This window comes from Penicillium hispanicum (assembly GCF_028827665.1).
Source record: "Penicillium hispanicum strain IBT 35686 chromosome Unknown utg000004l_segment0_segment0, whole genome shotgun sequence".
Lineage (NCBI taxonomy): Eukaryota > Fungi > Ascomycota > Eurotiomycetes > Eurotiales > Aspergillaceae > Penicillium > Penicillium hispanicum.
Genome location: NW_026623196.1, coordinates 2,202,901 through 2,230,475, shown reverse-complemented (window position 1 = coordinate 2,230,475; position 27,575 = coordinate 2,202,901). Strand labels below are relative to the sequence as shown.

Sequence of the window (27,575 nt, the reverse complement as noted above, 5' to 3'; positions counted from 1 at the left end):
ACAGAACCACGCCACCGCGGTGTACATATCACAGGAACTCCCCCGATGCCGTGTCGGAGATACTCAGGTTGCATAGTCTTGCGCTAGCGCTGACTCCGACGACAGGGATGACGATGCGGGGGGAGAATTTGATCCATGAGGGGTCATGGGGGGATCAAAAAGATTGTACGGGACTAATGAATTGCGATATTATTGGTGGGATATCTAAATGGGTTAAAAAAAAGTGAATAGAAGAAGAATTCCACCTATAATGGGGTGTAATTCATACTGGTAGTGCAGGATGAGTGGCAGATTATGGAGCAGTATGGGAACTACGGAGCAATTTCTGTGAAGAATCCTGATACGAGACAGTTAGAAGAGTACCGAAACGAAGCCCTTCTCAATTCTCGACGATTTAACTTGGAAGAAGCGAGATACAGGCCGCTAATCCTTCTGGCCGTACTATCCACCACCTCCTACCCCCGTTTCGATCACTCCCCCGCTGGTCTACAGGCACTGAGAGTAGTACTCATTCGCGTAGGTGCAGGGTACGGACTGGCACAGGTAGTCGCGCCGCTCCAGCTTGTCCACCACACTGTGCAAAACGGGCAGCCCCCGTGGTGCTCGAGGCAGCAGAACTGAACGTGCAACTAGACTAGACCGGATCTAAGTGCTGGAAGTGGTCGAGCCCAAGGGACCCAGCTTGATGCTCGAGTAGATGACATAGGAGTTAGGGCTATCAGCCTCCACAGTAGCTGGCACACCGGACGAGGTCGAGCAGGTACCCCGGGCCGCACCGGGCGTGGACGAAGAATCAGTGGCCGGGTAGGTACTGTCAAGCCAAAGCATGTTGGCAGAGTAGTCGTCCCAGAGGCTCATGACTAGGACCATGCCATCGGCAAGCGCGGAGCTCATGCCGCTCAGGCCACCGTGTGCGCTGAAAGTGTCATTGTCACCGAAGGCGGTCTTCTGGGCAGTGCAGAAGTCCGTGGTAATAGAGTTGCCGCTCACACCGCTGATGTTGGACTCCGAGTTGGGGACCACAACGCCGTTCTGGACGTAGAAACGCTTAATCTCGGTTAAGGTGCCAGAAGACGTACCGTCGTCAGTGATAAACTGGGTCACCACGGTCAATGGGGACGAAGTATCAATGATCATGTCTGGACCGTAGAAGGTGGTGTTTCCCATGCGGTAAGGGTTGAAATCACAGCCATCAGGGTCACAAGTACCGGCATAGCGAGTAGTGCTATAAGTGCCACCACAGTCGTTGCCGTCGCACATGATCTGGGTTGGGGTGTCGCAAGGATGAGGAGTGACGGCGGTGGAGATGGAGTTGGCCTCCCAGATATCCAACTCTGCGCAGCAAGAGCCGTGGTTTCCTGTGCCAGTGTTGACATTGTTGGTGGATGGCACCCAGCCATCAGAGTTGGCTTGTCCATTGATGAACTTCAGGTCTCGCGGGCATTGAGAGTCACAGTAGCCAGTTCCATACTTGGCCCCGGCCTTGTTTTTGGGGTATCTGGAGGTACCACCATCAGAATCCATGGCCACAAAGTAGAGAGCACCGTTAAGCCCGCATGGCAGGTTGGAAACGTCGACATCGAAAGTGAACTCCTGGCCCAGCAGATTGAAGATCTGGTAGGTGCTATCATCTTCCATCAGATACAAACGGGATCCGACATTCTTGTTCGACGACTGAGTGACAAAGTTCAGGCGCAGCTCATCACCGCTGGTAGTCACCCCATAGGTGCCAGAGTAGTCCGCACCGTCCAGGGCGCAATTGGCAGCGCAGGTCACATCGTCGGGACAATAAGTAGAGTCCCATTCGTTGCCAGTGTAGCAATTGGTCGAGCCACCGACATTGTGGACCCAGCGCCAGTTCGCGTCAACGACAACCTCGCCAGTCTGGGAAGTGCAACTACCACTGCTGGAACACTTGGACCAAGTCAAAGATGGATGAACCTCGGCTTTTTGGGTGCCAACCTGCTGTGCCTGTGTGGTACCCAGTAAGGCAGCGAAAAAGATGACGTTTGTGTAGACGCGATAGGAGAGCGTAGAGGCCATTGTTGATATGTGGATCAGCTCTGAACTTGAGAGTTGGGACCTGTGACTGTTGATGAAGACCTAATGGGCACTGCGGGTGGTGACATCTTTATATTAGTCCCGCAGAGGTGCTGCTTCAAGACCCATGTTCGGATCCCCATGGCTTTGCGGTCCGTACAGCCGGAGTGGCATATCCAGCATGGTATTGCAGAAGAGAAGTGCAAGGAGCACCCCGCGGACACGGAGATAATCCCATACCCCATGGGGAGCGTTGAGGCGTAATGAGGTCGCTTCTGCAGTGGGGCTAGGACTCGCATAGCTTGCGAAGTAACCGGAGACCAGTTTAGGCTCCGTGCCAAGATGAGGATTGCTGTATTTGAGCGAATTTCTGAACGACCTTTCTGCTTTTAAACAGGAGTGCCATAAGGGTGGCTCAATGGAATGATCCTAGCTGAAAGCTCGTGCATGCTGAGAAGCCATACAGGCAGCTCGGACCAAGCGAGTTGGGTTCATCCGTGTCAAGGTAGTCATCGCGCGGTTGCTGCAGGCTGCAGTGGGTATCTTGGCCCTGGTAGCGACGTTGACGTGCAGAGGTACTCGCATTAGCGTGGTGGGTGAGACGAGGTTGAGGAGGGTCCTGAGATCAGAGCTGGGGAAGTCAGCGGGAGAGATGACAAAGGGGGATTTATCCCAGGAAGGCTCGTGGTTGAATTTACTTTATGCATGCATTTCGCGCAGTGCAGAGCTGAACAAAAAGAGCGAAATATCAACTCACCGCATAGTCTGACATTTGGAAGCATCGGGTGACATGCATCGTTCACCAACACACATCGGCTTTTCACCCATGCTGGCAGAGACATGATAATTCATTTTCCACTCCATTGATTCGATATCAGGGATGTATCCTAAATCCTAATCCTAAAGCTTTGTTACTCGGGTACCTGTGGGAATTTAACCATTTTGATTGGTTAGAGGTAGATAGTAGTCCCTATGATTGGCTCACAATGGAGGTCAATCCCGCTTCAAAAAGCCAGGACCATTTATTTGTGGCATTCGACTTTCTTATTAGCTATTATTCTATATAACCTATCAGCAGCCTATTGAGATTCTTGATCCTTCTAAAATATTTATAAAGATATATATACACATTAATCTATATATAGGAATTAATATTGGTAATGTATTGGCAAACCTCAGGGGAGCCACTGCAGGCTTTGATGAAAAGCAGCCCTGTTGACCGCAGCCACTACTGGCTTCACCTGCTCGGCAAGACCGAGATGGGCCACGATAAGTACAGGTGGTAAATGAGCAATTCATTCATCATCGGGCGTGCTACAAGATCCAAAGGTGAGGTGGTATACGGCGTGCTTTTCTTCGAGAATAATTAGGTCCTAGTCGAGTGACATCAACGTCGCACATCAATGAGTATATAGACATTACAGCTAGGTATACAGAACCAAGTCACAAACCCATCATCATGGCACATGGAATCGCTGGAGTAACAGATCCGCCAGATTAACGTAACAGGCCTGGCTCACGTCTTGTTGGGCCAGGATTTGGTCGACTAGGTCATTGGCCCACACGTATTCCGAGTGGAGATCGCGCAGTTCGAACAAGCGTTGTCGGAGCCACGTCCGATGGTTGGCATCATCTGTCTCGATAATAGCCATCAACAGGGGCCAATGGAGCCGTCGGAGTAGCCGAGCATCCGCGGCGAACTGTTTGTGAGCAATTTCCACAATACCAGCCGTCGCCTGCCGGTGGATGGGTGCAGGCAAGCTGGCCGCGCAAAGAAGCCGACGATGCAGAAGTATCTGAGCATAATATGTACAGACAGCCATATAGATGGTGTGTAATGTGCGCCTGGCTGAAACAGCACCGGCGAACCTTGCGGTGATAAAGAGATCGGAGAATTTCTGAAATAGTCAGTTCATGTTAGATTCCAACTGAGATCGCCGAGAGAGAACACACATCGCGAGTGGAGAGAATATCACGGAAAAGTGAGTCGGTGGAGTCGGTGCCAGCCCCTGCTTCCACGAGCACTCGCCAGGTCCGGTAGCGCATACAGAATCCAGCGTGCAATAGCTCTAGCGCTCGATAATTTTCGATGTCATCCAAGACTTCTTGGTCGGGATACTGTTCGGCCCACAAGCATCGGCCCCAGAGACGAGCACACTGATGTAAATGATCTGGATGAAGTGCTGGATTATTTGATTGCATAACATAATCATTCAATGACTCCGTAAGGCCCATGGGCCGGGAGCTAGCGTCGATGTATCTGGGACTGCATTAGGGCACATCGGCGAATATCGACAAAACACAAAACTTACAACATCCAAAGAAGAAATTGTTCAGGAATAAAAGAAACTTTTGGGATGTCCGTTTCCCCCGGGCATGGGCTTCCAGCCTCCGGAGCTAGAAATACGTCATTGACGTCCTTGAGGCGGAACAGCTGTGGGTGGGACTCTAGAAGTGACCGGACACCATGCAGATGGAGCTGGAGATGGCGCACAGAGTGGCCAAATTGCCATTCGTAAGAGACCATGAGGAACATGGTGGCAAAAATGATCTCCAGCTCGGGCACCGAGACGTGACGTCGGGGAGTCTCCAGCAGCTGGCGGAATTCCTTAACCGCCAAGCTATAATGATATCTCCCATGGTCTTCAGCGGTCGGTCTACCGGGCGACCGCACCATCAGCCCGTGGCGATACATATCGGTGGCAGATAGCGCAAGAATCATACGCATTATTACCTTGTTCGTGGAAGCTGGGCCTTGATAGAGATAGCAGAAACTACTCCAATTCCATCCTTTCATATAATAATATACGATCGATGAGGACGGGAAATATTGAAAGTATTGCTGGTCATGGTGCGTGAGCGTCAATGAATTGGCACATGCGATGTCACCGCTGCTCAACGGGGGATAGAGGGGAGTCAGGATTCGGGCCAGCGCGACGGGTGCTGGCGGGAAGAAGGCAGTCGATAGGGGTGGCACTTCTAATATCAACGGATCGCCAGGCCCGGACATTGGCGACTGGCTGCTGACCAGCGTATCTGGTAGTATATCGACCACATCGCCATTTTCCGGTGCGGGCCAGAGAGCTTGATCCGGAGCAGTTGGGGCAGGCTGGAGATGACGGATCTGACCACCACGACCGCGCTTGACTGGCACACCCCATTCGCAGTTTAGGTGTAAGTTGAGACAGCGGTTGCAGACGGGGCGTTCCTCGCCACATTTTACCTTGCGTCGACGGCAGGTACTGCAGCCTGCGGGAGCCGGTTAGTCTCCGAACGAGCGGGAACCTGGGGGATGGAGAAAAAAAATGCGGACCATTCTTCGAGCGCGGCGCGTTCCGTCCGGACATGAAGGTTCAATCCCCCACCACTCGCAACTGGTAGACGGGTCAAACCTGCAGACATCCGCGGGGGGCCGAATGACGAGAGCGACGCGGGGAAGAGTAAGTTGGATCGGAGAGAAAGCGGAGTAGAATGCGAATATGCGATAACAAATGCCGAGCTCAGATAAGGTGGTGGTGGGGGCCTGAGGCCACCATCATGGCGACATGAGTGTTATTGTCTACAGCCGGGACTTCACCTCGTCCACTATTTCGTTCGGGTCATTCAATCACATTCTCTAATCATCTCGTGCAATTTCCTCTTCCCATTGGCGCCGAGCCGTCTCATACAACCCATCATTGGTCACCATATCCCATCCGATCAACGCCAATGACTTGCCCACAATGACAGCCTCCGCGTGCGCCTCATCCGTTCCTGCCGCCGCGGCAAATCTAGGATGATGAGGGAACGTGTTGTCTGGAGTTGGGATCCCAAACATGGTGTGGAGAGTCGGAGTCACATAACTGACATTTCCTGCAATTGCATGTCAGTTATTGCTCGGGAAAGATCATTCCTGAAGAAAAACAAAAGTGCGTACCAATATCCGACGACGCTGTCAGGACTTTGTCATGGCGCTTGAGCACCTTTCGCGCATACTCGCCCATGTGGACTTGGTATCGCTCACAGAGGGTGTCATTCAACCGTACGTCGGTGTATAGCTCTTCTCTGCGAAGCAAACAAAGAATGCGTCAGTGAACATGCTGGGCTCGGCTGAGGGAGCTGGCGTACTCTTTAATATCCACCTGGCATCCGGTTGCCAACGCACCGGCCTCAATACAATTACGCACCTTGGCCACAAGAGCATTCAACCCTTTCAGACTAGGACTCCGAACCTGCCAGAACGCCTTTGTATGTTGTGGAATCACGTTAGCGACCTTGGGGGTATCCATGAAGGCACAGTGAATGCGCTGCTCGGGCAAGAGCTGCTGTCGCAGCACAGCTACATTATTATAAGACGTCACCAGGGCATCAAGCGCATTGATCCCATTCCATGGATTGCCTCCCGCATGGGCACTCTTGCCTGTGAACTCGCAGTGGATGTTTTTGCGTGCATTCATCAACGTCCCCGCAATGCCGTCAGCTGCCTCCTGGTCGGGGAAGAGCTTCTTGGGCCCACCATGACTGGATTGGTCATTAAAAAAAATATGTCTGACGATATAAAGCAGCGGGAGTTGGAAAAGAACGCACGCCATGAGGGAAATATCCACATTTTTGTATGCTCCCGCATCGATGAGCAGGGCCTTCCCACCTCCATTCTCCTCAGCCGGCGTCCCCAGCAGCTGAGTCCGCCCTGGATGATTATACTTTTTCAGCACACAGGAGAGAGCCAGGAATGCGGCAATACTGCTGGTTGCGATGAGGTTGTGGCCGCAAGCGTGTCCAATCCCCGGCAGCGCGTCATACTCGGCGTTGAAATTGATCAAGCGCCCGCCCGAGCCACTCACTGCCTCAAACGAGGTATCCAAGCCATACGCGTGTCGTGTGACAATGAAGCCTTGATTTTCAAGGAAGTCACAGATTGTGTCGTGGGCGCGATGCTCCGCATAGGCAAGCTCGGGATTGGACCAGATCTAGAAGAGACGAGGGATTAGTCACTCGGCCCAAAAGAAATGGATAGCAACACCATTTGTTTTATTTCCAAGGTGTCGTTTGGATGGGTTCAACTTACTTCATGATTTACTTTCCGGAGCGACTCTTGCAGTTCCGCCAGCGCGGCATCTACGGAAGCCCGGACGTCGTCTATTCCAACAGTTGAGACAGTCATGGTGGTTGCAACGTAAAGAGGAAAAAAGGACAAGCACAAACCTCACACATCACTGTCTCTTATGATATCGGCGGGCTACCCAATCTTTATCATTCCAATCTGGGTGATCGGGTGCCTGTTGCGTCACATCCGAGGCATCCAAAATGTATCTCCCTGATACGACATACTCCGCCCAGCTTCCCCTCGCGTGGTATTTGCCGACATCGTCACGAGAAGGAAGTTCACTGATAGCGGAAAGATGACCGGTGACATCGCGAATTGACGAGCCGTGGATCACTCTGCGCCGCTCGGCAATGCGGTGGGTCTTCTCCGCGATTGAGACTGTGGGGTAGCAACATGCTGAACCCATGATTAGGATGGGATTGTATTGCTAATGACGATATGTCAGTGTCTGATCCCTGGATGATCTACCACTGCATGCTGATAGGGAAAGTGGGTTGCCGACAAGAGGAGGTCGCGGAGTGATTGCCGACGCGGCGCCCGCATTGGCTGCTCTGCCGATGCTGAGCCCTAATCTCGGATCCCTGTTGAGAAGCTCTGTTATCGATATCAGAGGCCAAGATACTCTAGTCGAGCTCTGCGGCGTATAGGATGTTGCTTCGGCATAGGTTATCACCTGGTGTCGCCCTGATTGCCGATTCTAGGGACCGCCAGCCAGCGATCCGATCACCTAGTGGCGCGCGTTGTCGCCCCAAGTCTGCTCTGACTGGAAGGATAGACGATGGAAAGCGATCGTGTCTCGCATAGGATAACAGCTGGAAAGCATGATGCTGACCGCGGCTCATGACCCTGATAGTCTTCCACCACCTGCCCTGCGATGGACATAGCATTGCCTCCGCGATCCATCCTGTCGAGGATACGTGAAAAGACCCATCGAGCTTTAAATCCAGAGCGCGCCCTCCTGCTTTCTTGTCGATGACATACTATATTGATTTTTACTCTCTGGCCATCTCCAATTGTGCACATATTCATTGCCGACAGCCATATCAATTATACAAATCATCCAGTATGGAAAAACAACATCCTCTCCCGGGAGGTGATCCGGTCGATTTCGATATTTTGAAGGTTCAATCTGCCCCTGCTGCTCGCGATGTGGACTTTGGTCAAGTTTTAGAGACTCATGCCACGCCTGAAATGCAAAGAAAGGTTCTTTGGAAGCTAGATATGTTGTATGTCTCAGCCTTTTCTTTATTCTTCCGTATCTATCTGACCAGGCTGATTTAGTCTCATACCCTTGATGGGATTTTGTTATATGTTGCAGTATATGGATAAATTGGCACTTAGCCAGGCAACATTGTTCAACCTCACAGAAGATTTGGTATTCCCCTCGCTCTCCTTTACCACGCTCTGAATATCTTTGGCTGACCTCGTTTCTCCTGAGCAGGATCTGAAAGGCACGGAATATAACTGGACGTCTGCCGTCTTCTACTTCGGATATCTAGCTTGGAGCTGGCCGAGCTCCTACCTTATCGTACGGCTTCCACTAGGTAAATACTTGAGCGTGGCGGTCTTTTTATGGGGAGGAATATTGATGTGCCATGCGGCCTGCAAGAACTTCGCTGGTTTGATAGTAGCGCGATTCTTTCTGGGAGTCGGAGAGGCATCTATTGCTCCTGGATTTGCTCTAATCACTGGAATGTTCTACAAGAGAGAAGAGCAGCCCGCGCGGCAAGCAGCCTGGTTCATCGGAAACTCGATTGCCACCGTAATCGGTGGACTGGTTGCCTATGGTATCGGATTGATCCAAAACAACAATGTCAGCAACTGGCAGCTTCTTTTCCTGATCTTGGGTGCTGTGACAGCTGCTTACGGACTCGTCCTCATGGTCTTCCTGCCGGACTCACCGGCGAAGGTGATCTTCTTCAATAAAAGCGAAAAGGCCATTGCCCTGCAGCGAACCTTGGAGAACAAGACCGGCGTCATGGACGTGGGCAAATTCAAATGGGGCCATGTCTTGATGGCAATCAAAGACCCTCAGACATGGTTCCTCGTTCTTTACACGCTGTGTGTCAACTTCTGCAATGGTGGCATCACGAGCTTCTCGTCCATCATCATCGCCGGCTTCGGGTTCTCGAATCTCAAAGCTCTTCTCATCCAAATGCCACTCGGAGCGGCGCAACTCGTCTTCCTGATTATGACATCGGGGTTCGCCACCATTGTCCCATCGACCCGAATTCTGATGATGATCCTGAATACCTCCGTCTCCATGATTGGTATGATACTCATCTGGAAGCTCGGTGACGAGAATCGCGCGGGGAGAATGACTGGTCTCTGTTTGGGAGCGGTCTTTGCTGCGAACATCCCCCTGTCGTTGAGTCTCATCAGTTCCAACGTCGCCGGCTTTACGAAGAAGAGTACTGTCAGTGCTCTGATGTTTGTAGCGTACTGTGTGGGAAACATTGTCGGACCTCAGTTTTTCCTCCCCTCGGAGAAGCCCGGATATGCGGTTAGTTCTTCCTTCATTTATCTGTCATCAATTAATGCTAACTGCCACATAGACCGGCATCAAAGCGGCCATGTCGGGCTTGGTTTTGGGAATATTCTTCCTGATTTGTCTGTACGTGTTCTATGCCTGGGAAAATTGCCGGCGAGATGGCCTTTATGGATCGCCGAAGGAGTTGACCGAGACGGAAGAGTTACAAGAGGAGTTCTCAAACAAGACCGATCGTGAGATGGAGAGTTTCAGATATGTTCTTTAAAGCAAATTACGGATGCGGCTGGTCAAATCAGAGCCAAGGTTTTATCAAGTCTCCTTTTCCTTTCGTCTCCTGTAGCGCGTCCCATGGCAGACCAGCATGTATTTGCCGAAGAAGTCTTCTGCGAAATCGTCAAAAGGCTCATACGTTGCCCCCAGCTGACATGCTGCCGCGATCCCAGAGATGCAGGCAATCTCATGCATATTCTGCAGGAATAAAATCAGTTCACATTACGCCCTGACAAGTACATACGTGCGGGCCACTCACCACCATAGTCCAACTGCCCGCATACAACGTCCGATTCTTCCCGTTGATAAACATCATCCCAGGCACAACCCGCAGATAGTGCTGCCATCGATGACCGAACTGGTGCCACCATTTTCGCCCAATGGTCTTAGACGGGTCAATATCATCCCATGTCCAGAGATCCTGTTGTTGGTCATTCAAGAATATAGTCTGAAACACGTGCTGGTCCAGGGGACGAGGTGGTTGGCCCTCGCCCACACTTTCTCGGAACTGGTGCTGATAGTTTGTACAATCGAATCCCATTTCGATCTTGTCCGGGTCAGATGCAAAGGAGTGCGTGAAGTACATCGGGCGGAACCCGAGCCAGCCATCTTTCTTGCACACCGGTTTCTGCTCAGCAAAAGCAATCTGGTCTTTCCGTTCCTGGGACGTTGGCTGTGCACATAACGTGGGGTCGTACTGGGCTTCGAAGATGCGTTGGAAATACTCGGAGTCGGAGTGGGTGATGGTGACATCGTTGAAGAATTTTACGCCACCCAGGACGTACCTTTCGCGCCAGGTGGCGTGTTTACCAAGGAGCTTTTTGGATTCATCTGCCGGACAGCAGAGGACCAATTCGTCGAATGTTTCCGTTGAGGATTCTGGGGATGATTGGTTGATGCCGTCACCTTGAGGCTGCGTTTGAAGCACCACGCCTTTCTTGCCTCGCTCTAAGATCGTGACCTCGGTACCGAGTCGGATATCGACTCCCTTGGAGCGCAGATCTGCCGCCCAGTCCTGATAGAAAGTCCCAAGATTGGGAAACGTGTACATGGTCGGGAGATTCGGCAACAGGGTATCAGGGTCATACTCCCACAGCTTCATCTGTGGATCATTAAACAGGCGCTCCAAGAGCACACTCGACACATTAGGGGTCTGATTCCCTGTCCCCAGAAACAGCGCCAGCAGCGGTAGAACCATCCGGTGACTGAATTCGTGACTGAAGCGAAACAGGCGCAGAATCCACTTCACCGGCAGAATACCGAGAAGCGGCATCATGTACTTGATGCACTTGAGCACACGGCCGAGCTTCTTGATCTCCCGCGAATGCTGATCGACCAGCGGACTGGGGAACACGTTGGTCCAGAAGCTGTCGCGGCCTTTGCCAAACGACACCTGGAGCTTGACTGGCTGTGGCTCGTAGCCGTATTGACGAAAGAAGCGGAATGTGTGTCGGAAGATGGCAGAGCCACCTTGCACGCCGTCATTCAGCCAGCTTGCGCCGTGCCGGGACTCGTCCAGCGGGATCGAGGTCGCCTGGCCGCCCGTGTGCGAATCAATGTCGACCATGGTGACCGCGAAGCGATCTGGGTGATTTGCCAGAGTAGCGGCGCAGGACTAAGGGAGGCAGTTAGCGTTTCTGATCACATACGGTGTGCCATCGATCATGTATGGACTCCTACCATGCCCGCGGCACCGGCCCCGACAATGACCACCTTTTTCCTCGGTCGGGTCTCTGGCATTGCGGATTTTCATTGATTTCCAATGACATGGAGTAATCAGGCTATGTATATCTGTGCCGGGCCGGATCATGTCAGGGTTAGAATTCGAATGTCGTGTTCGGAATCTCGATCGCGATGTGGTTGTGATGTCAGCGCCGAACATGCTTCGCGTGGGCCAATCACACGCAGGAACCATCACGTTAAGCCTGGCGTGAGGATAGTGTTTGGATGAAGCTCAAAACCCCAGCAACGGCCATGTTCTCTCTGCTAATCTTTGAAAAGTATCTTTGCTCATTAGCTTCACAGTGGCGTCATTATTTTTGTAGACATATGTAATTGAGTTAAGGTTCCAAGGTTACCTACCTAGCTACCTAGCTACCTATCTACGTAGTTATCTAAATTAGTGATAAGTCTAAAGAAAGCGGAAGTCACCCTCCGATATGGTGTAATACCTTGTATCGCATGTATGTCTTGCAGCTCTACGTGCAGTCCACTGCAGGCAAGACCTGGCACTTTTGGAACCGAGTCCAATCACAAGCACGAGATCTATATTACGACTCTTGTGAAAACACAGAAGCTCCTGGAACGAACGTGGTTCCTCGGTGATACCGAGGTATATAAATGCACATCGTCATCCGTACCTGAAACTGTCAAAGAGCAACATGCTAAAAAGTGCATCCACCAGAATCATGACCGGTGTGATATGTACACATAGCATCGAGCGTAAAAAGGGCGTCTCGTGGTGGACGCGAGTGGGAATCTGGGACATTCCCCTATCATCCATGCCAATTCCCACTTCGATACGGCCACTCGGGCAAGGGCTGGAGGGTGCGGAGCTTTTACTCCTCGGTCTTGATCTTTGTCGGGACCTCGTCAGGGAACGGCTTGCGCGCCCACACACGTCGTCTACAGTGATTGTGTGAGAAACAATTCACCAAGTATACTGTCACAAGAGCGAAAAGAACTTACGCTCGTTCGTAAATATGGAAGCGGGGATCCTTCAGCTGGGCACGCAGCCTGGCAACGTAGACGAGCACTTCCTCCTTCGTCCAGGGCTCGGGGCTGCCAAACTTGGTGAGCAGCCACATGGACCAGCCCTCCATACCGGAAATCCAGTGCTGGAAGTTGACGGTGCCGGCCTCTTTGTACTTCTGGTCACGGGGCCACGGGCCAATCGGCCACTTGTACGTCTTCTCATTCATATCCACAAACCCGGCCTTGCGGATGGCTTCGGACATGGTGTCGACGGTGTCTAGAGAGCGACCAGCGCGCTCACCGCAGCTTCGCACGTTCGGGCCCCAGGTGTTGAGGACGTTGTCGGGCGGGAGGCTGTTGTCATCGCATTGGATGAAAGGACTGGCCTCTACCTGCTCAATCCAGCCACCAGGGCGAAGTTTGCTGGCGGTGTTGTTAGACAAAGTCGTGGGCTGGAACAGGATAAAAATGCTTGTTGCTCTCACTCGTAACACTGTTTGTAGACTTGATCCCATTCACTTGGGTCGAAGGACCCGATCATCAGGCGCATGTGGATGAGATCGAACTGCTCACGCCACGTCCAGTCTTGGAGAATGTTGTCGACCTCCAGTACGCAGTTGGGCGGCATCCACGACACAGGTGGTGGGAAGAGGTCAACACCGCGAACGGTGGCTGAAAGTGGTGTCAGCTTTCTCTGGGCAGCTTCACTGTATAGCGACTCCGTTCCTCACCTTCTGGAAACATGTCGGCCACATCGCTGGGAATAAATTAGCATCAGCCAGAGGCTACAGGAGAATAAAAGGCAGAATTTGGATAGAACTACGTTGAACGTACATGGCCCAGGTACCCTTGCCGGTTCCGATATCGAGAATCTGTTTAGGGTTCTTAATGGGTGATCGGAAGAGTGGGTTTTCTCTTTCTGCCTCCAAGACGAGGGTCACCAAGTGGCTGAAATCGTCAGCCGTGCGCAACATGTGGGCGTAAGAGCGCATACCCAGCTTCATAGGTTTCAAACATCTGGTCGTCCGAAGGGACTCTATCGTCCGCTTGTGAGCTGCCAGATCCAGGAGCGTAGAATTTGTGATTCCCCTCTTCCGATCCACGTACAGAGATTCCTTGTTACTCAAGGTTTGATAGCTGCGACGAGCGATGGTTAGCTCGAGATTGCGACCGGTGTGGGATGAGACATACCGGCGGCCATTCTCCATCAACCCTCGATAGATCGAGGAGCCGATCGAGGTCGTCTCCCTACCAAACGAAGTCAGACATCAGGGCATCGCACATGGACGAACCGAACATCTTACGACTGCCAATCATCCGGATAGGTACCTGGAACTTCTGCCGAATACACGTCCGGGTCCTGGTGAGCTCGTTAGCGACTCGAGACCGATCGCTCGCAGGACAGGACACGTACCACCGCGATTGTTTCCTCTGCCATGGTGCACAGGAGTCGAATGGGGGAGGGAGGTGAGAGGCAGGGAAACAAAAGAGCCCGCCGAGATGGGCGGATTCACAGCGACATATAATCATCCACTTAAATCAACTCGGACCACGCGACCGATTGGTGTCGGGGCGCCCCGCACCTTCGCATCGTTCCCAACGGCGTTGAGGCTGTGATTGGCGATTCGCAGTGGACGGACATGCCGGGAAACGGACTGACAATCCCTCGGGTGCCAAAATAGGTTCGTGGCATTTGGTGGGCGGGTCGCAGGGGACGGGGAGAAGATTTCAGCGAGTCGTGGTGGTGGCGGCGCTGAAGGAAGAGGAGGAAGAGTTGATTACCGGCGGAGAAGATTTCCACTATCTGTGTGACGGAGCAGAATACCAACACTATATGCTCTCTAGGTTTATATAGGGAAGAATCCATAGCGAGGTCGATTCAAAATCATAACACTGCAAGGGTTCGTGCTCTTATTGTAACTTATGTACATAGACACTCACCACTCGCTTGGAGATTCTTTGCTTTCGAGCAGCGACGGCCGAGTTCCGAGCAGGATTGGGGCTGGACAGAAGTACGTCCAAGGCCGCAATTTACAGGCTAGCGACAGCGAGCGCCGGTGACTAGATGGAAAGGTGCAAAAGCGCAGGCATTCCTGCCGGATCCAGTAATATCCACTGCCAACGGTGTAATTATTGCACTACTACTACTATATGCTCAACTATCGTCTCCCCCAGATCAGGAGTCCTTAGACACTGCCAAAGGTACCCCCCCGGACCACCGACATACGCATGCATCTGCATGCACGAACTCTTCACACAGCGAGCGGCCCCATTTGTGTGTTCAATGGTCCACTTAGCACGAGGCACCCGAGGGCACATTCTTGCACTTGGAGCTGGTCTTGCCGCCGGTGAGGTCGACGTTCTTCCAGGTCCAGTCGCTGCAGCTGCCATCACCGCACAGGATGTAGACAGAGACTGCATCGCTCTCCACCGAGCCGGTGATGCCGTCCACGGTCACGTCGGTGATGTCAATGCCGTTCGAAGGTTTACCAGTCGGGCTGCCGTTCTCGTAATCCTGCTCAATGACGATGCCGTAGTCGCTGATGCCGGAGAGGGTAAGGTCAGAGAAGGTCACCTCAGAAACAGAGCCGCTCGCGTCGTAGATGGTCTTGATACGAGCGCCATTCGCCGAGTCCGAGACAGTGGAGCCGGTGAAAGTGACGTTCTTCACGGTGTTGTCGTCGCGGCCGCCAACGGAGCCGATCGACAAGCCGTGGCCGCCGGAGCAGGTGCCGCCAGAGAAGTAGATGTTCTCGCCCGAGTTGATGGCAACACAGTCATCCTGGTTCTTGACAACGGCGTTGGTGATGGTCACGCCGGTCGACTCGCTGATGTCGAAGCCGTCGGTGTTGTGGCCACCCGCGGAATCGCCGTCCGAGTTGTCGATCGTGACGTTGTCGAAGATGATGTTGTCCGACTGCACGGAAATGGCCTGGACGGGGGTGTTCTTGATATGCAGGCCCGAGATGGTCGAGTCATCCAGGCTGTGAGCATAGAAGAACTTGGGCTTGGTCTTGCCACCGTTGGTGCCCTTGCTGTCCCACCAGCGGGAACCGTCACCGTTGATCACGGCATCATCCTTGGCGGTGACGGTGATGCCCTTGCCGGACATCGAGATCAGGGGACCTTTCCATTCCTTGTAACCGAAGGTGGTGGTTCCCTCGAAGATGACCTAGGATGGTACATTAGTCTGGCTTCCCCAGGACGTGTCCGTAGGATAGACTCACCTTGGTGTCATCATTCAGATCCTTGAGGTCCAAAGTCTCACCGGCGGGGACCTCAATGTTGCTCAGTACGATGGTCGAGCAGTCGGACTTGCTGGCCGAGGCGCTGGCCGCGGAGGTGAAGGTGCAAGTGGACGAAGCCCGCTTGGTCAAGTCGGAGGCGCGCGAGGCAGCCGGGGCGGCAGAAGCCAGGCCAGCAGCCATGCTGGCCAGCAGCAGATGTGGGAGATACGATGGCATAGTGACCGGATAGTTCTGTTCAACAGAATCTGGTTCAAGCGAATGGGATGGATAGGAAAAGGTCGAAAAAGGAACGACGCCGTTTCTGTTCAACAGGACGGGATGCGGATGAGAAAAAGAGTGTGGTGTAGTCAAAATAAAATGCTCTCTGAGGCAGGCATCGAGCCCTTTTTATAGTCGACAGGCCCAGCGAAGCCTTTTGCCGAAGACAATCTCCATGGTCCCATCACCAGCCCGTCTCCCACCACTTGCGTCCGTCGGACCGTGTCGACACAAACGAACCCCCCGGTTAATTTCCAAGCTGAGACCAGGGGCTTAAACGGGGATCTCTGGAACGAATCTCTCGGTGTTGCAGAAATGGCTCTAGAATGGTAGCGGCGGAAGAACTGCGGGTGCTCGTGTGGGTCTCCATTAATCTCTAACGGCGGATGGCGCTGGTTGTCGTGGTCCTGAGACGGAGCCGTTCCTGAAATAAGCAGTGATAGTCAGGCCCTATAGGTCGAATTCTCCACCAGTCGCTGGGGTTGAGAACCACTAACCGCCCTGGGGTGTCAGTTCCGAGGCGCTTCGATGTCCATCTCGGGGCTTCTGGCCGGAATATGCCCGGAGTCGTGCCAGATAAAATGGCAGTCTAGAACCTGTCTCCCCCTGGGTGATGTCAGTACAAGAGACCGCCAAAGTGCTGCTACACCGATATGAAGAGACGTCACAAGTCAGGGCTGGATTGGCTTTCCCACGAGGATTTAGGGTGCTCACCGTGCAGACACAAGGGCGTTGTTAGAAGGGGGTTGTTGTGGAAAAAATCAATGTCTCAGCGAAGGGAACCACTTGTTCCTGTGGAACTGTTGAGTGGATTTCTCTGTTCACGGAACAATTGCTCATGCGAGGTAGTCTGCGGTAGTTTACAATCCATGCTGCTGTTCCCGTTGAAAATACCACGAATCAGGGGAATCTATAGATTAAAATTAATGAATCCTCAGCACAGGTCATCCAAGACAGACGGCCCATGTCAAGGCATTTATATAGTTAGCTTGACAGGGGCCGCCAAGCTAGTTCGGTCACCACCGCTGCTCCCAATACCAGTACCACCAGCAACCAACACCATAATCAGCTCGTTCAGATAGTGTGTAAGAATAAATGAATTGACATGTAACACATGGCGGCGTTATGTCTGGATGTGATGTTGATCACATGACGGCGCCGCCATCTCCCCCGGTCGCACACCGTCGGAACTTTGCCTCGCTGAGCATGGCAGACCGGCCCTGCAGGACACACACCAAAGTCCCCGGGGCTCCTGACTATGATGAACCCAAGTTCTGGGACACCCGTTTCGCGACCGGCCAGGACGTGGGCGAATGGCTCAATTCCGGTGAGACCCTAATCGACGCCGTGCTCTCTGATTTGGAGAACCGACCGGGCTTTGAGCACGACACGCCTCGCGTCTTGCACCTCGGCCCTGGCGTATCAAAGCTGGGACTGAAGTTGCGAGACGCCTGTGTTGACCGAGACTGGACGGGGAATGGAATCGTCGTAAGTTGGACATCACTGACTGGTGCGTTTTTGGTGATGTGCATCTACTGATCTCGGGGTTTTGCACAGAATGTCGACTTTTCCGCCGAAGCTGTTCGTCTCGGACAGAATGCTGAAGGCCAGAAGGCCCCGAACGAGGCGATGCACTGGGTACAAGTAGACCTACTCTCATGGAACAGTGTCTCTGCCCTCTCTTCCTTCGCCCCATTCGACGTGATCTTAGATAAAAGCACCAGCGACGCCATTGCCACTTCCAGCGATCGGAAATTCCTCTCAACCGAGAACACTTCTCGCCTCTGCCCGATACTCCAGGAGTGTTTAAGGGAGCAGCCTGCTATCGCACTTTCCCCAGTGGAGCTACTGGCTCTCCATCTTGTTCCATTGACGCAGAAGGATACGACTTGGATCACACTTTCTTACTCCACCTTGCGGTTTGATACCGTCCCTGCCATCAAGGACTATTGGACCTTGCGCTCGCGCACAGCCTTGAAGGCACCCCCGGGCCCTGTCTCTGCATCTGCCCACACTCCGGAGGTGTACCATTGGGTATATATTTTGGATCGCAAATAACCTGAACTTCTGTTTTAGCTCAGGTCTATATGGATATTTGGATTTTCGATATCAATCTAAACCCTTTGGGTTGTCGACATCATACGAACAACGACATTATGACCCCTGAGTATATTGAAGCACCGAAAATTTGACTTGGTCATTCCAATGGAGACTCAGCTATGAATGTAAGAAGTTACAACTGTTTTCAATGGACCAGACCCACCGGCACTACCCCCGGTTAACTACATCCGAAACTCTTTATCGACTTTGGTACTTGGCACACAGCTGTGCTTGCCAACGGTCCCTTAGCAACCCAAGTTGATCGCTGTATTTGTCTCGCCATCAGCTCTGACTTTTCACAGCTACTCGGGAATTCACGAAACCTACCATTTGCATACAGTGCGTATGTGTCTGCATTCCTCACCGCTTGCTCACTATTGAGAGCGGTAGCAGCGGAATACCCATATCCCAGATCCTCGGTTCCCGGGCTATACACCCCCGGTGCGTGAGTGAACTCATGCAGGCTGGTGGTGGCCTGGTCCTGGTCGTGGCAGACAGTTGCTAGCGCTGGCAGGTAAGTGTAGTAGATTTCGCAGTTTGCAATGACATTTAGCGCGGGCAACGTATAGGCCAGCACGTTTGTCTCGCAGAACCCATAATGATCGGTACAGTAGTAACTGGTGCTGCCTGATGTGGTCGATCCAGCCTCCTTCGCCACTGCCTGAAGCCGAGCCGCTACCACCTGGCGGGTGGCACTGTCCGTCGTTTTGAAGTACTCGTTGAATTTGGCGGCGGAGCCGCCAAGGGCCGCGTGGGCGGCCGCATTGGCTAGACTCATCGTGTTGTTTATCGCCTTCTCCAATGCAGATCTCTTGCTAGAGTCAATGCATCTCTCCTTGGTGCGGCGGCCGAGAGGCTTGATCGCCTTTGCGACTTGGGACGCTTTGACGCCATCCACCTCAATCTGGAGGTCGTTCGAATGGTAGGGCAGATACCCGGAGACGGAGCCGTTGGTCACTAAGGGCACAAGTCCACTGGATCGAAGCGTCACCGGACCCCCGTGCGACAAATCGCTGGTAGCAGCGATATCAAACTCATCTTCATAGGTCTCCCCGGCGACAAGCGTCGTGAGTGCTTCTGTCGTGAGCTCCTGGAGTCTGAAACGGCGTTTAACGCCCTCGAAGGTAATCTCGTTGTCTGGGCGCTAACATCAGCGACGAGTGGAATCTCTCTGGAGAGCAGGTAATGATACCATCCTGGTAGACAGCCACTTTTTTCACGGGGGCGCCATCACGGAAGAAGTTTAGATGAACGAAAGTCACCTCGTCGCCGCCAGTATTCTGAACCACGGCCTTAATGCGAGTGTCGCTCAACTGGCTCAAGGTGACATCCAAAGCTGATGACCGGTCGCTTTCAACAGGCAACGCGCACACGTGCTGTACAACAGCCAGGAATGTTGCAGATAAGACGCTCAAACGCATGATGCGCAGCTATGCCAGGGCAGAGATCAATTGCTTTTACTATATGGGTTGCAATTTGCCCGAGACTCTAGGAATGATCTCTGGAGTTGGAAAATTCCCGACACTGGGGCAGCTCACGGTGGTTTTATAGATCCCCGACACTCCGTCTCTGTGCCTGCGGAGACATTCTCCCGCCAAGTTTCATCCCGTTCAAGGAGGCGCGCCTTTTGTTTCTCGTAGACGGCAAAAGAATCGTTCACGAGGATATCGGGGTACCCACTCTTGCAGGAAGCTATCTTCATTACACTCATCTGTCTGCCAGATGGGCAGCTCCTCTTGGTCACATCACTACCCATCAATGCCATTTTTCTATACCTGCATGAGATGCCTCCAGTTGGCGTGCCCCGACAGAAGGCCGTTTCAACTCTCCGTCACACACTCGAGATCGGTGATTGAGACACATGAGCATCAAATGTAGGGCAATCCGGCCCGGTCCGGTTGTGATGACATCCGTGTTGCGGGTTCGCGGAGGACCAAGACCTGGCGATGTTACTCTCTGTCCTCTAGACATAGCACGAGGCGTTGCACACCTGGATCTCGTGCTCAAGGTAGAATATTAGCAACAGAATGCAATTAGGTGTTCACAATAAACGCATGTTGCTGGCAGGCGAGGCTTGCTAGGCGTGTTGGACGATCTCCAGCGCCAAGATACAACCTAAGACTCTTCCAAGACTCTTCCCAGTCTTGTCACGGCTTCTTTTGCAGAGCAACTAGTCTCTCCTAACCCTAAGATGTTAGCCCAGGAAGCTTTCGGGATGGAAAAAAGAGCGCTTTCTTCTTCCGCACATGATTCTCATCGACGACGCCAGTGTCGAGTCAGGCACGGCGGGTTGCGCAAAAGCCTTGGGAATGGTAACGATCGCCGTTTAACGGTTGGTAAACCCAACTGGTTGATCAATGGGAGCAATCGGGTGCGTGGCAGATCATCCCCGCTGAAGGTGATCTAGAGGCTGCGAAACTGGGCTTGTCTCTCCTGCATCCGCCCTCTTGACGCTTCACAAACATTGAACCTTTGAAATTCGACTCAGGTGTTCGCGGGAGTATCGGAACCGCTCCTTTGCGACACGGCATATTTTCCTTCAAGTGAGCCTTCCGAATCCCTCGACCGTCTTCGACTACATCTATTTCCTCGGTGAGCAACATGGACCCCAGTCTGGACCTGCAGGTCTCCTTGACTTCCTCGCCATCGACCATGCAAGCACAGTCACCATCCACCTTCCCAGTCACAGTCACCGTCCACAATCCAGCCAGCTCCCCAGTCACCGTCCTCAAATGGGGCACACCGCTGGACAACCGTGCCGGTCTCATGGGCATCTTCGAAGTGTGTGACACCAGTACTGGCCACACTCTAACCCTTGACACCATCAAGATCTCGCGGAAGCTTCCACCCTCACGCGAAGACCTCATTGAGATCTCGCCCAAGGGAACATTGGAAAGAACAGTGGATCTTCCGAGACAGCGCTTCCGAAAGGGACACGAATACTCGATCCGGGCTCAAGGGCTCTGGCATGCAATCTGGAAGGAACCGGTGGCCAATGTCACTGCATCCCAACTGCAGGATCTGACAGGGGCAGCTCGCGGGGGGTTTAGCTCTGAAGTCGCCATTGTGAAAGTGGATTGACCGGGGGATTTTGGGGTCGGCGTGTACCATTTTCTTGTTCGTCGGCTTGTCAGTACCGGACTCCTCGGAAACTGGCGCGATGGTCTACACGCGAATGAAACGGATCCCTCCTATTCACAGAAATCCCCCTGATAAGACTTGATTACTGGTTGCACAGGCCAGCTTGGTGTCCGTTGTTGTATCACCACACGAAGAATGGGTCGTCTAGCATGGACAGGAGGTAAGTAATATTTGGGATCTGGTTGAATCGCTGGACAGCGTGCATTTTGCACAAGTTCTCATCATTAGCAGAGCGACAGCGGTAATATTGTAATCGATATATTCAGTCCACTAAAGCTGGATTTGGTGGGTATTGTGCTTCATACGTTCATGTCTCCAATTATTTCTCCGCAGAATGATGCTCAGCGCGTCTTCGAAGTTCTCAAAAATGGCGGTATTGCAATAATCCCAGCTGACGTTGGCTACGCGATCGTTGCAATTGATTCAGATGCACTCCGCCGGATCTTTTTGACAAAAAGACGACAGCCACACAAACGGCATGCCATGGTGGGCAGTTACGCTCTCCACAAGGAGCTCCATGATCTGCCGCCCAAGAGAGAAGAAATGGTGAAGCTCTTGACGGTGGACTTGGATCTTCCCCTTGGCGTTGTCGCGCCGTATCGGCCCAACCACCCAATCATCCAAAGCATACCACCTACAACGTTGGCCCAGAGCTCTTTCGACGGAACCTTGTCGATATTGGTCAACGGAGGTCCACTCCAGGAAGAGCTCTCGCGACTGGCAGCTAATGAGAATCTTGCCATCCTGGGCTCCTCTGCCAACTTGACTGGAACAGGGGCTAAGAGTCTAATCGAGGAGATCGAAACTGAGGTCAGAGAAGCGGCCGATATTATCATCGATTACGGACGTCAGAAGTTCAACTCGCCTCGATCTTCATCAACAATGATTGACTTTCAAAATTTGGAGCTGATTCGGTACGGGGCATGCTATGATGTTCTGCAAGACGCCTTGTGGCGATATTACAGGATCCGATTCCCATTACAGGATCCGATTCCCGGATGATCCGGGTCGACAGAAGCTCTTTTCAGGCCATTCTTCTCACGCCCACGGCGTGGCTGAGCAGGACTCAAAGGAGTAGCATTTGCGGCTCATTCCACAAGAGCGATTCGCGGTCCTGGGTATCGACCTGCTTTCTACCTCTCCATCTGGGCAGCCTGTGTCTGAGGCTCGTTGCATCTGGGCCAGAATCCCCTCGGTGAAATTCCACAATAGACCGCTGTCCTGAGCATGCCAAGCAGCCCCCGTCCACCAAGTTCGGCGTCGGCCCTGGAGCTGGTTTAGCCGCGCATAGAAACCGCTCTTGATTTCATCTGCGGAAACGCGTAGTGCGAAAGGTGAATGATTCCTGAAAGTGACGAATTCTGGCTTCGCCCCCGGGACTGCTCGGGTCGTTTCTGCGATGATCTGGCGTTGAATTTGGTCCAGGGTCAGAGTGCCATCACTCCCGAACTTGACATTAATGAGATTGGAGCGTTTGTATGTTCTTCCTAGGAAATATGTTGTTGGCAGCGTGGGAAGGTAAAAGTTCAACGGGTCCATGGCCATGTTGATGAGAGTCGTGTTGTCAGTAATGGGGACATTCCGCAGCAAGCCAGTGTAGTATTCAAAATTTTGAAATTTCGAGAAGAGCGCCATTTCTCGCCTATCCAAGTCAAATCGGCTCCGGCCTTCCAGTTGAGGCGGAATAGTGAAAAGAACTTGACGGGCCCGAACAAGGGTATGAGTATTAGGTGTGCGGACGAGAAAGTCGACATAATTGGCACATCCATCACGTCGCATTGCCACGATCGAGCTACCGAGTAACACATTTGTCCCATTGCCTAGGAGCGCGAGGGACTTCTCGTAGATCTCATGGTTGTTCCACCGGGCAGTTGTGAGAAATCCAGCGGATAGGGGACGAAGGATTTGAGGACCGCAAACTTTCAGCACATGTACTGTCGGCAAATTCAAGATATCTCCGTAGCCTTGTGCGTAGGACCAGGCACTTGGAAGGATAGCGGTCAAGTTATACTTCTGCACAAAGTGCAAAAATGGAAGAAGTAGATCATCTGGGATCGGATCGGGGAAGACATATCCCTCGGTTAACGTCGGATATCGAGCCAACTGATCTGCATATCGAGCGAACGCAGCTGCCGTATCATCAAAAGTGGGAGGGAGAGACACTGGAAGACCAGTTCGGAAATCAACCTCTTTGATCACTTGCGAGTTGAAGAACATCGTGGTCAACGGGATATCAAAACGGGCAAAGAAGTTTCGTACGAGGGGCAGGTCGAGATAGACTATTACGCCAATGTCGATCGTGGATCCACTCTCAGGGTCGTGATATGCTTCAGTGTGACCTCCTAGCACATCCTTTTGCTCCACAACCAGGACTGATTTGTTGTAATCTTGCTGTAGTCGAATAGCTGCATATGTGCCGCTCGCGCCGCCGCCAATGATAGCGACGTCTCGAACAATGATATTCTCGGGGGCATAGTCTGCCTGTTCAAATGAGGGTTTGGATGGGTGACATATTATGGAATTGGCTAGAGAAGCTAGCAAAAAGCACTTATAATGCAATGTCTGTAGAATTCCCATCGCCTTAGGCATATGGAGGATCGCACAGACGAAGGCCGTTTTCATACCTCCTTGTTTGGGCTATTTATATGTATGGAAAATATGCGGTGGATCAGGATCGACAGAGCTGAAGAAGAGCTAATTTCGGGCCATCCAGACGTCATTATGAGGCCTCTATTGCAACTAATTAGATACGCATCTCTAGTTGTCGATCAGCTAAGCGATGGTTCCATCTGTGAGACCAAAAGCAAGTTGTACTTCCCGAGTCAGGGCTACAGACAGCAGACTAGCCGGGCAGTACGACTGTCATAAGGAGGTGACTGGGTTGGGACTACAAAGTGCAAGGTACAGTTTGGATTACAACGGGACCCATGGTCAGCGATCAATTCAATACAAACTGCCGGTGTCTCTACTTTTCCGATGTGTATATTTTGATTCTGACAAATCTTCAACTAATCTATATCAGTTTGAAGAATGTCAATCCGACACTACGCTGGGAGATGTGAAGTTGGGTACATGTAGATAGTACGGACTACGTGCGAATAACGTTTGGAATGAACTTTCATATATCTTGACTTGTATTTGGAGCATGGCACTGCCGAGGAGGCTAACAAGGCCAACACTGAAAATGGAAGATTCGGTACATATTTACCCTTCAAACCAACTGCACTCGCGATCAACGTGCCTCTCTTGAAAATAAATTTCGTCGTCCAATTTGTGCTCACATTAAGGAGCTGGTGGTGCGATTGCCTTCCACCTAGGTGTACTTGACGGTGACACTGTCGTCGGTGAAAGAGCTGGAGGTCAGGACCTTGGAGTCCTGCTTAATGTCCATGACGGTAGCGCCGGAAGGACCGACAGTGGAGCTGCCATCAGAGGCAGTGGCGCTGCTGAAGGTGACGGTTCCGAAGTCAGCAAAGGGAACGAGGCCAGAGTTCTCCTCGAAGTCCTCGACGATCCACTCTGCGTTGTACTCGCACAGATCACCGTCCACACCACCGGTGAAAGTGTGGGTCTTGGACGTGCCAGTGCTGACGTTCTCAACGGTGGCAGACCCAGCAGTCTTGGAGGTGGCGTCCACAGTGACCTTGATCTTGTCACCAGCGGAGATGCTGATGCCGCTGAAATCATAGGCGTAGTCGGGATACCACTCGTACCACGCGTCGAAGGAGACGGAGCTGCCCTGAACGCAGAAGTCGACGCCGGTCTGCAGGATGGCGGTGCTGCAGGTGTCGCCGTCAATACCAACCCAAGCGGAGGCGCAGTACTGCTCGCCGGAGGAGCCACCGCTAGGAACGCTGGGAGTGGGAACGGTGAACTCTGCGGACACTCCAGTGTAGCCAGTGCCGATCAGAACAGCACCAGCCCAGTTCGAGCTGTACTCCTCGTGAGAAGTCTTGTTGAGGCTGAGGACCTCAGAGGTGTCGGGCTTGTAGGGCGGGTTGCTCTTGCGAGTAGTAGATCGCGCTCCAAGGCGGTTGAGACGGCGAGCCTCGTTGCGTGCCTGACGCTGGGAGGTCAGAGGCGCGGCAAGAGCTGTCGCGAGGAGAGAGCTACCAATGAGTGCTGCGGAGAATTTCATGATGGATCTCAATTTTTGTTGACCTTGAACTGGTATCGGTGCAAAGATGATGGATCGAAGTCAGGTGAGTGTGGACTGGTGTGAATGAACAGAAGCCAAAGTTCGACAGGAAGAACTGTCTTTATATAGCTTCTATGGCAAGCATGACATCTCGTGGTCAGTATCTCTGCTAGCACCCGCGGAGATTTCACGGAGCTCAATCCTTCAGCACATCCTAATTCTTCAGCTCTATGAGACTTTGCGTCGATGCAACATCATCGACGGATCAATCCCATAGGCCACCCGGATCGCGGAATTAATTCTTGGCTAGCCAAAATAACCCGCCGTCGGAGACCGATGGGGGGTTCGTCAAGCTAGCTCGATCGAAGCGCTGCAAAGTGCGCTGGCAGAGATGGGTGCAGAACGATGCCATGGGCTCACATGCAGCAGTCATTCAGATCGAGATAGTCTGGCCCGTGTCCAAGAGCTGACCAGCCAGAGGTTCTGAAAGTGCTCATGGCGGAGCATCTGATGGACAGAGAGTTTCTTAGCGGTATATGGTTGAATCCACGCGCAGAGAGAGAATCCTTGGGACGGAACATAGGAGGATCTCGTGGACTATGGCGGCACCATATTTTGCCCCTTGCCCTATCGCTATCAAAGACAGCGGGGAACGGACTGATACCCCAAAAGTAAACTCTTCCGATAAGCAGGGATGTCGCGCAGCGTCTGCACGGATGGCTTCACTCATATCGGCATGGCCATTTTTCAGTCCTGAGGATACATATTAATCCCCACATTCGTCAAGAAAACGCCTAATCAGCCACGGGTCCTCTTAGTGCCGCCACCACTTTTAAGCCGTATAGAAGCACACTTGCATACTACCGGAATCCCGACGGAGAGTGATGATGTGATAAGACCGAATTCCCTCGAGTATCCTTGCGGCGAGGCAAGTTCCGGATAGGAGTGTTATACGGGAGATGACCACGTCCAGATGAGCCAAGGCCAACAAGGCAATGATCGCCATTGCGAAGACAATGGAAATGATGTTCGATAAGCGATGCCGACCCAATGTTACTGTGGCGCAAACGCTAAGAAAGATCGTCCTGGACCTAAAAACAAGTGCCGCCGAGCTTTTGGACAAAAGGATGCCGAGGAAAGGACCCAACCCCAACCTGAGAGGCAGCGTGAGGGGCCCGTACCTGACTCTCGCTCATCTTTGGTTGTCAGCCTAGGGGTGCTCAGGGCGCGCCTGGGGTTGAAGATTATCGACTTCGATCACCATCCAGCCCCATTCCTTCGTGAGCGCCCCATCCAGGGGAGGACTAGTTTCTGAGAGCCCCGCTTGAGGAGCGGATTCCTCGGTGTTTCCTGGTCCGTCAGGCCACGCTAACTCGGATTGAAGAGCACTCCTGAGTCGCGCACCGGGGTCAACTGTGATAGTGTCGGGTGTGGCTCTGAGATGCAGCGAATTAGACTCCGTGACGGCGTGATTGGGGCGGGCCAGATGCGTGAAGGGCCCAGGCCAATGATATTGAGCAACCACGGATATTGCGCCAGAATGTTTGGTGGTCCGTGTTGCGAGCAGCGTGGGTCACGCATAGCTAAGTCGCATCAAGCTCTCGGCGAGGCCCGACAGTGGAGAGTGGCCGTGAGCGAACGAGAAGGCGAGGAGGCAGAGGGAGAGGAGATCCGAAGGGGGCAGTGAAGGAGCGAGAACTCGTCCGGAGAAAAGCGGCAAATGCGCGGTCATTCCCAAGCGGGTCACTCGCACCCACCTCTAGACTATGCATTCCCTAAGAAGATTCTGAAAATATGTTGATTGTGATGATGTGGACGAGTTAGACATGAAGAGATCAGAAGGACTTAAGGGTTTCCCCTGGAAAAGCCATGGAGTGATTGTCACCAACCGAACAGCTTCCTCGAATACCTATAACTACATACAGATGAACGCATATACACCTTGCCACGGCTAAAGCCTTGTAATCCTGGCCGAAATCGATACCGAAAGCTGCCAAGCTATTTCCTGACGCTTCATCACCGACATGCCACCCGAGAAGCACTAGAGCCCGGTGAAGAGACTAGCTCGAATGCCCTCGGCGTCGTAACCGCGGTGGATCAAAGATAACC

The 27,575-nt window shown here is 52.6% G+C and overlaps 13 protein-coding genes across 13 annotated transcripts; 4 read left to right on the top strand and 9 right to left on the bottom strand.

Moving 5' to 3' along the window:
* Positions 1–645: 645 nt before the first annotated feature.
* On the bottom strand, positions 646–2,043 carry cbhB (putative 1,4-beta-D-glucan-cellobiohydrolyase; the record flags this gene model as incomplete). Its single annotated transcript, XM_056943782.1, has 1 exon — positions 646–2,043. One exon carries the CDS (start codon positions 2,041–2,043, stop codon positions 646–648), a length of 1,398 nt encoding a protein of 465 aa, XP_056800665.1.
* A 1,454-nt stretch (positions 2,044–3,497) lies between these two features.
* N7459_004597 (uncharacterized protein) lies at positions 3,498–7,183 on the bottom strand (the record flags this gene model as incomplete). Its single annotated transcript, XM_056943781.1, has 10 exons — positions 3,498–3,938; positions 3,994–4,300; positions 4,353–5,187; positions 5,264–5,289; positions 5,354–5,563; positions 5,709–5,892; positions 5,957–6,084; positions 6,148–6,540; positions 6,607–6,989; positions 7,088–7,183. The coding sequence occupies 10 exons, from the start codon at positions 7,181–7,183 to the stop codon at positions 3,498–3,500; spliced, it is 3,003 nt and encodes a 1,000-aa protein (XP_056800664.1).
* A 75-nt stretch (positions 7,184–7,258) lies between these two features.
* N7459_004596 (uncharacterized protein) lies at positions 7,259–7,532 on the bottom strand (the record flags this gene model as incomplete). The annotated part of the gene is made up of 2 exons (XM_056943780.1): positions 7,259–7,298; positions 7,351–7,532. 2 exons carry the CDS (start codon positions 7,530–7,532, stop codon positions 7,259–7,261), a joined length of 222 nt encoding a protein of 73 aa, XP_056800663.1.
* Positions 7,533–8,191: 659 nt separating this feature from the next.
* On the top strand, positions 8,192–9,882 carry N7459_004595 (uncharacterized protein; the record flags this gene model as incomplete). The annotated part of the gene is made up of 4 exons (XM_056943779.1): positions 8,192–8,352; positions 8,408–8,501; positions 8,568–9,629; positions 9,682–9,882. 4 exons carry the CDS (start codon positions 8,192–8,194, stop codon positions 9,880–9,882), a joined length of 1,518 nt encoding a protein of 505 aa, XP_056800662.1.
* Positions 9,883–9,926: 44 nt separating this feature from the next.
* Positions 9,927–11,627, bottom strand: N7459_004594 (putative flavin-containing amine oxidasedehydrogenase; the record flags this gene model as incomplete). Its single annotated transcript, XM_056943778.1, has 3 exons — positions 9,927–10,085; positions 10,147–11,502; positions 11,568–11,627. 3 exons carry the CDS (start codon positions 11,625–11,627, stop codon positions 9,927–9,929), a joined length of 1,575 nt encoding a protein of 524 aa, XP_056800661.1.
* An 818-nt stretch (positions 11,628–12,445) lies between these two features.
* On the bottom strand, positions 12,446–14,019 carry N7459_004593 (class I SAM-dependent methyltransferase; the record flags this gene model as incomplete). Its single annotated transcript, XM_056943777.1, has 9 exons — positions 12,446–12,512; positions 12,576–13,004; positions 13,067–13,253; positions 13,313–13,338; positions 13,416–13,529; positions 13,576–13,635; positions 13,689–13,829; positions 13,886–13,941; positions 13,996–14,019. 9 exons carry the CDS (start codon positions 14,017–14,019, stop codon positions 12,446–12,448), a joined length of 1,104 nt encoding a protein of 367 aa, XP_056800660.1.
* Positions 14,020–14,874: 855 nt separating this feature from the next.
* On the bottom strand, positions 14,875–16,045 carry N7459_004592 (glycoside hydrolase family 28 protein; the record flags this gene model as incomplete). The annotated part of the gene is made up of 2 exons (XM_056943776.1): positions 14,875–15,753; positions 15,809–16,045. 2 exons carry the CDS (start codon positions 16,043–16,045, stop codon positions 14,875–14,877), a joined length of 1,116 nt encoding a protein of 371 aa, XP_056800659.1.
* Positions 16,046–17,293: 1,248 nt separating this feature from the next.
* Positions 17,294–18,145, top strand: N7459_004591 (uncharacterized protein; the record flags this gene model as incomplete). The annotated part of the gene is made up of 2 exons (XM_056943775.1): positions 17,294–17,575; positions 17,645–18,145. 2 exons carry the CDS (start codon positions 17,294–17,296, stop codon positions 18,143–18,145), a joined length of 783 nt encoding a protein of 260 aa, XP_056800658.1.
* A 224-nt stretch (positions 18,146–18,369) lies between these two features.
* mep20 (uncharacterized protein) lies at positions 18,370–19,608 on the bottom strand (the record flags this gene model as incomplete). Its single annotated transcript, XM_056943774.1, has 3 exons — positions 18,370–18,431; positions 18,515–19,331; positions 19,393–19,608. The coding sequence occupies 3 exons, from the start codon at positions 19,606–19,608 to the stop codon at positions 18,370–18,372; spliced, it is 1,095 nt and encodes a 364-aa protein (XP_056800657.1).
* A 1,180-nt stretch (positions 19,609–20,788) lies between these two features.
* On the top strand, positions 20,789–21,268 carry N7459_004589 (uncharacterized protein; the record flags this gene model as incomplete). The annotated part of the gene is made up of 1 exon (XM_056943773.1): positions 20,789–21,268. One exon carries the CDS (start codon positions 20,789–20,791, stop codon positions 21,266–21,268), a length of 480 nt encoding a protein of 159 aa, XP_056800656.1.
* Positions 21,269–21,811: 543 nt separating this feature from the next.
* Positions 21,812–22,330, top strand: N7459_004588 (uncharacterized protein; the record flags this gene model as incomplete). The annotated part of the gene is made up of 1 exon (XM_056943772.1): positions 21,812–22,330. The coding sequence occupies one exon, from the start codon at positions 21,812–21,814 to the stop codon at positions 22,328–22,330; it is 519 nt and encodes a 172-aa protein (XP_056800655.1).
* Positions 22,331–22,366: 36 nt separating this feature from the next.
* On the bottom strand, positions 22,367–24,048 carry N7459_004587 (uncharacterized protein; the record flags this gene model as incomplete). The annotated part of the gene is made up of 2 exons (XM_056943771.1): positions 22,367–23,809; positions 23,953–24,048. 2 exons carry the CDS (start codon positions 24,046–24,048, stop codon positions 22,367–22,369), a joined length of 1,539 nt encoding a protein of 512 aa, XP_056800654.1.
* A 593-nt stretch (positions 24,049–24,641) lies between these two features.
* Positions 24,642–25,466, bottom strand: N7459_004586 (A4/G1 family peptidase; the record flags this gene model as incomplete). Its single annotated transcript, XM_056943770.1, has 1 exon — positions 24,642–25,466. The coding sequence occupies one exon, from the start codon at positions 25,464–25,466 to the stop codon at positions 24,642–24,644; it is 825 nt and encodes a 274-aa protein (XP_056800653.1).
* Between the last annotated feature and the right edge of the window lie 2,109 nt (positions 25,467–27,575).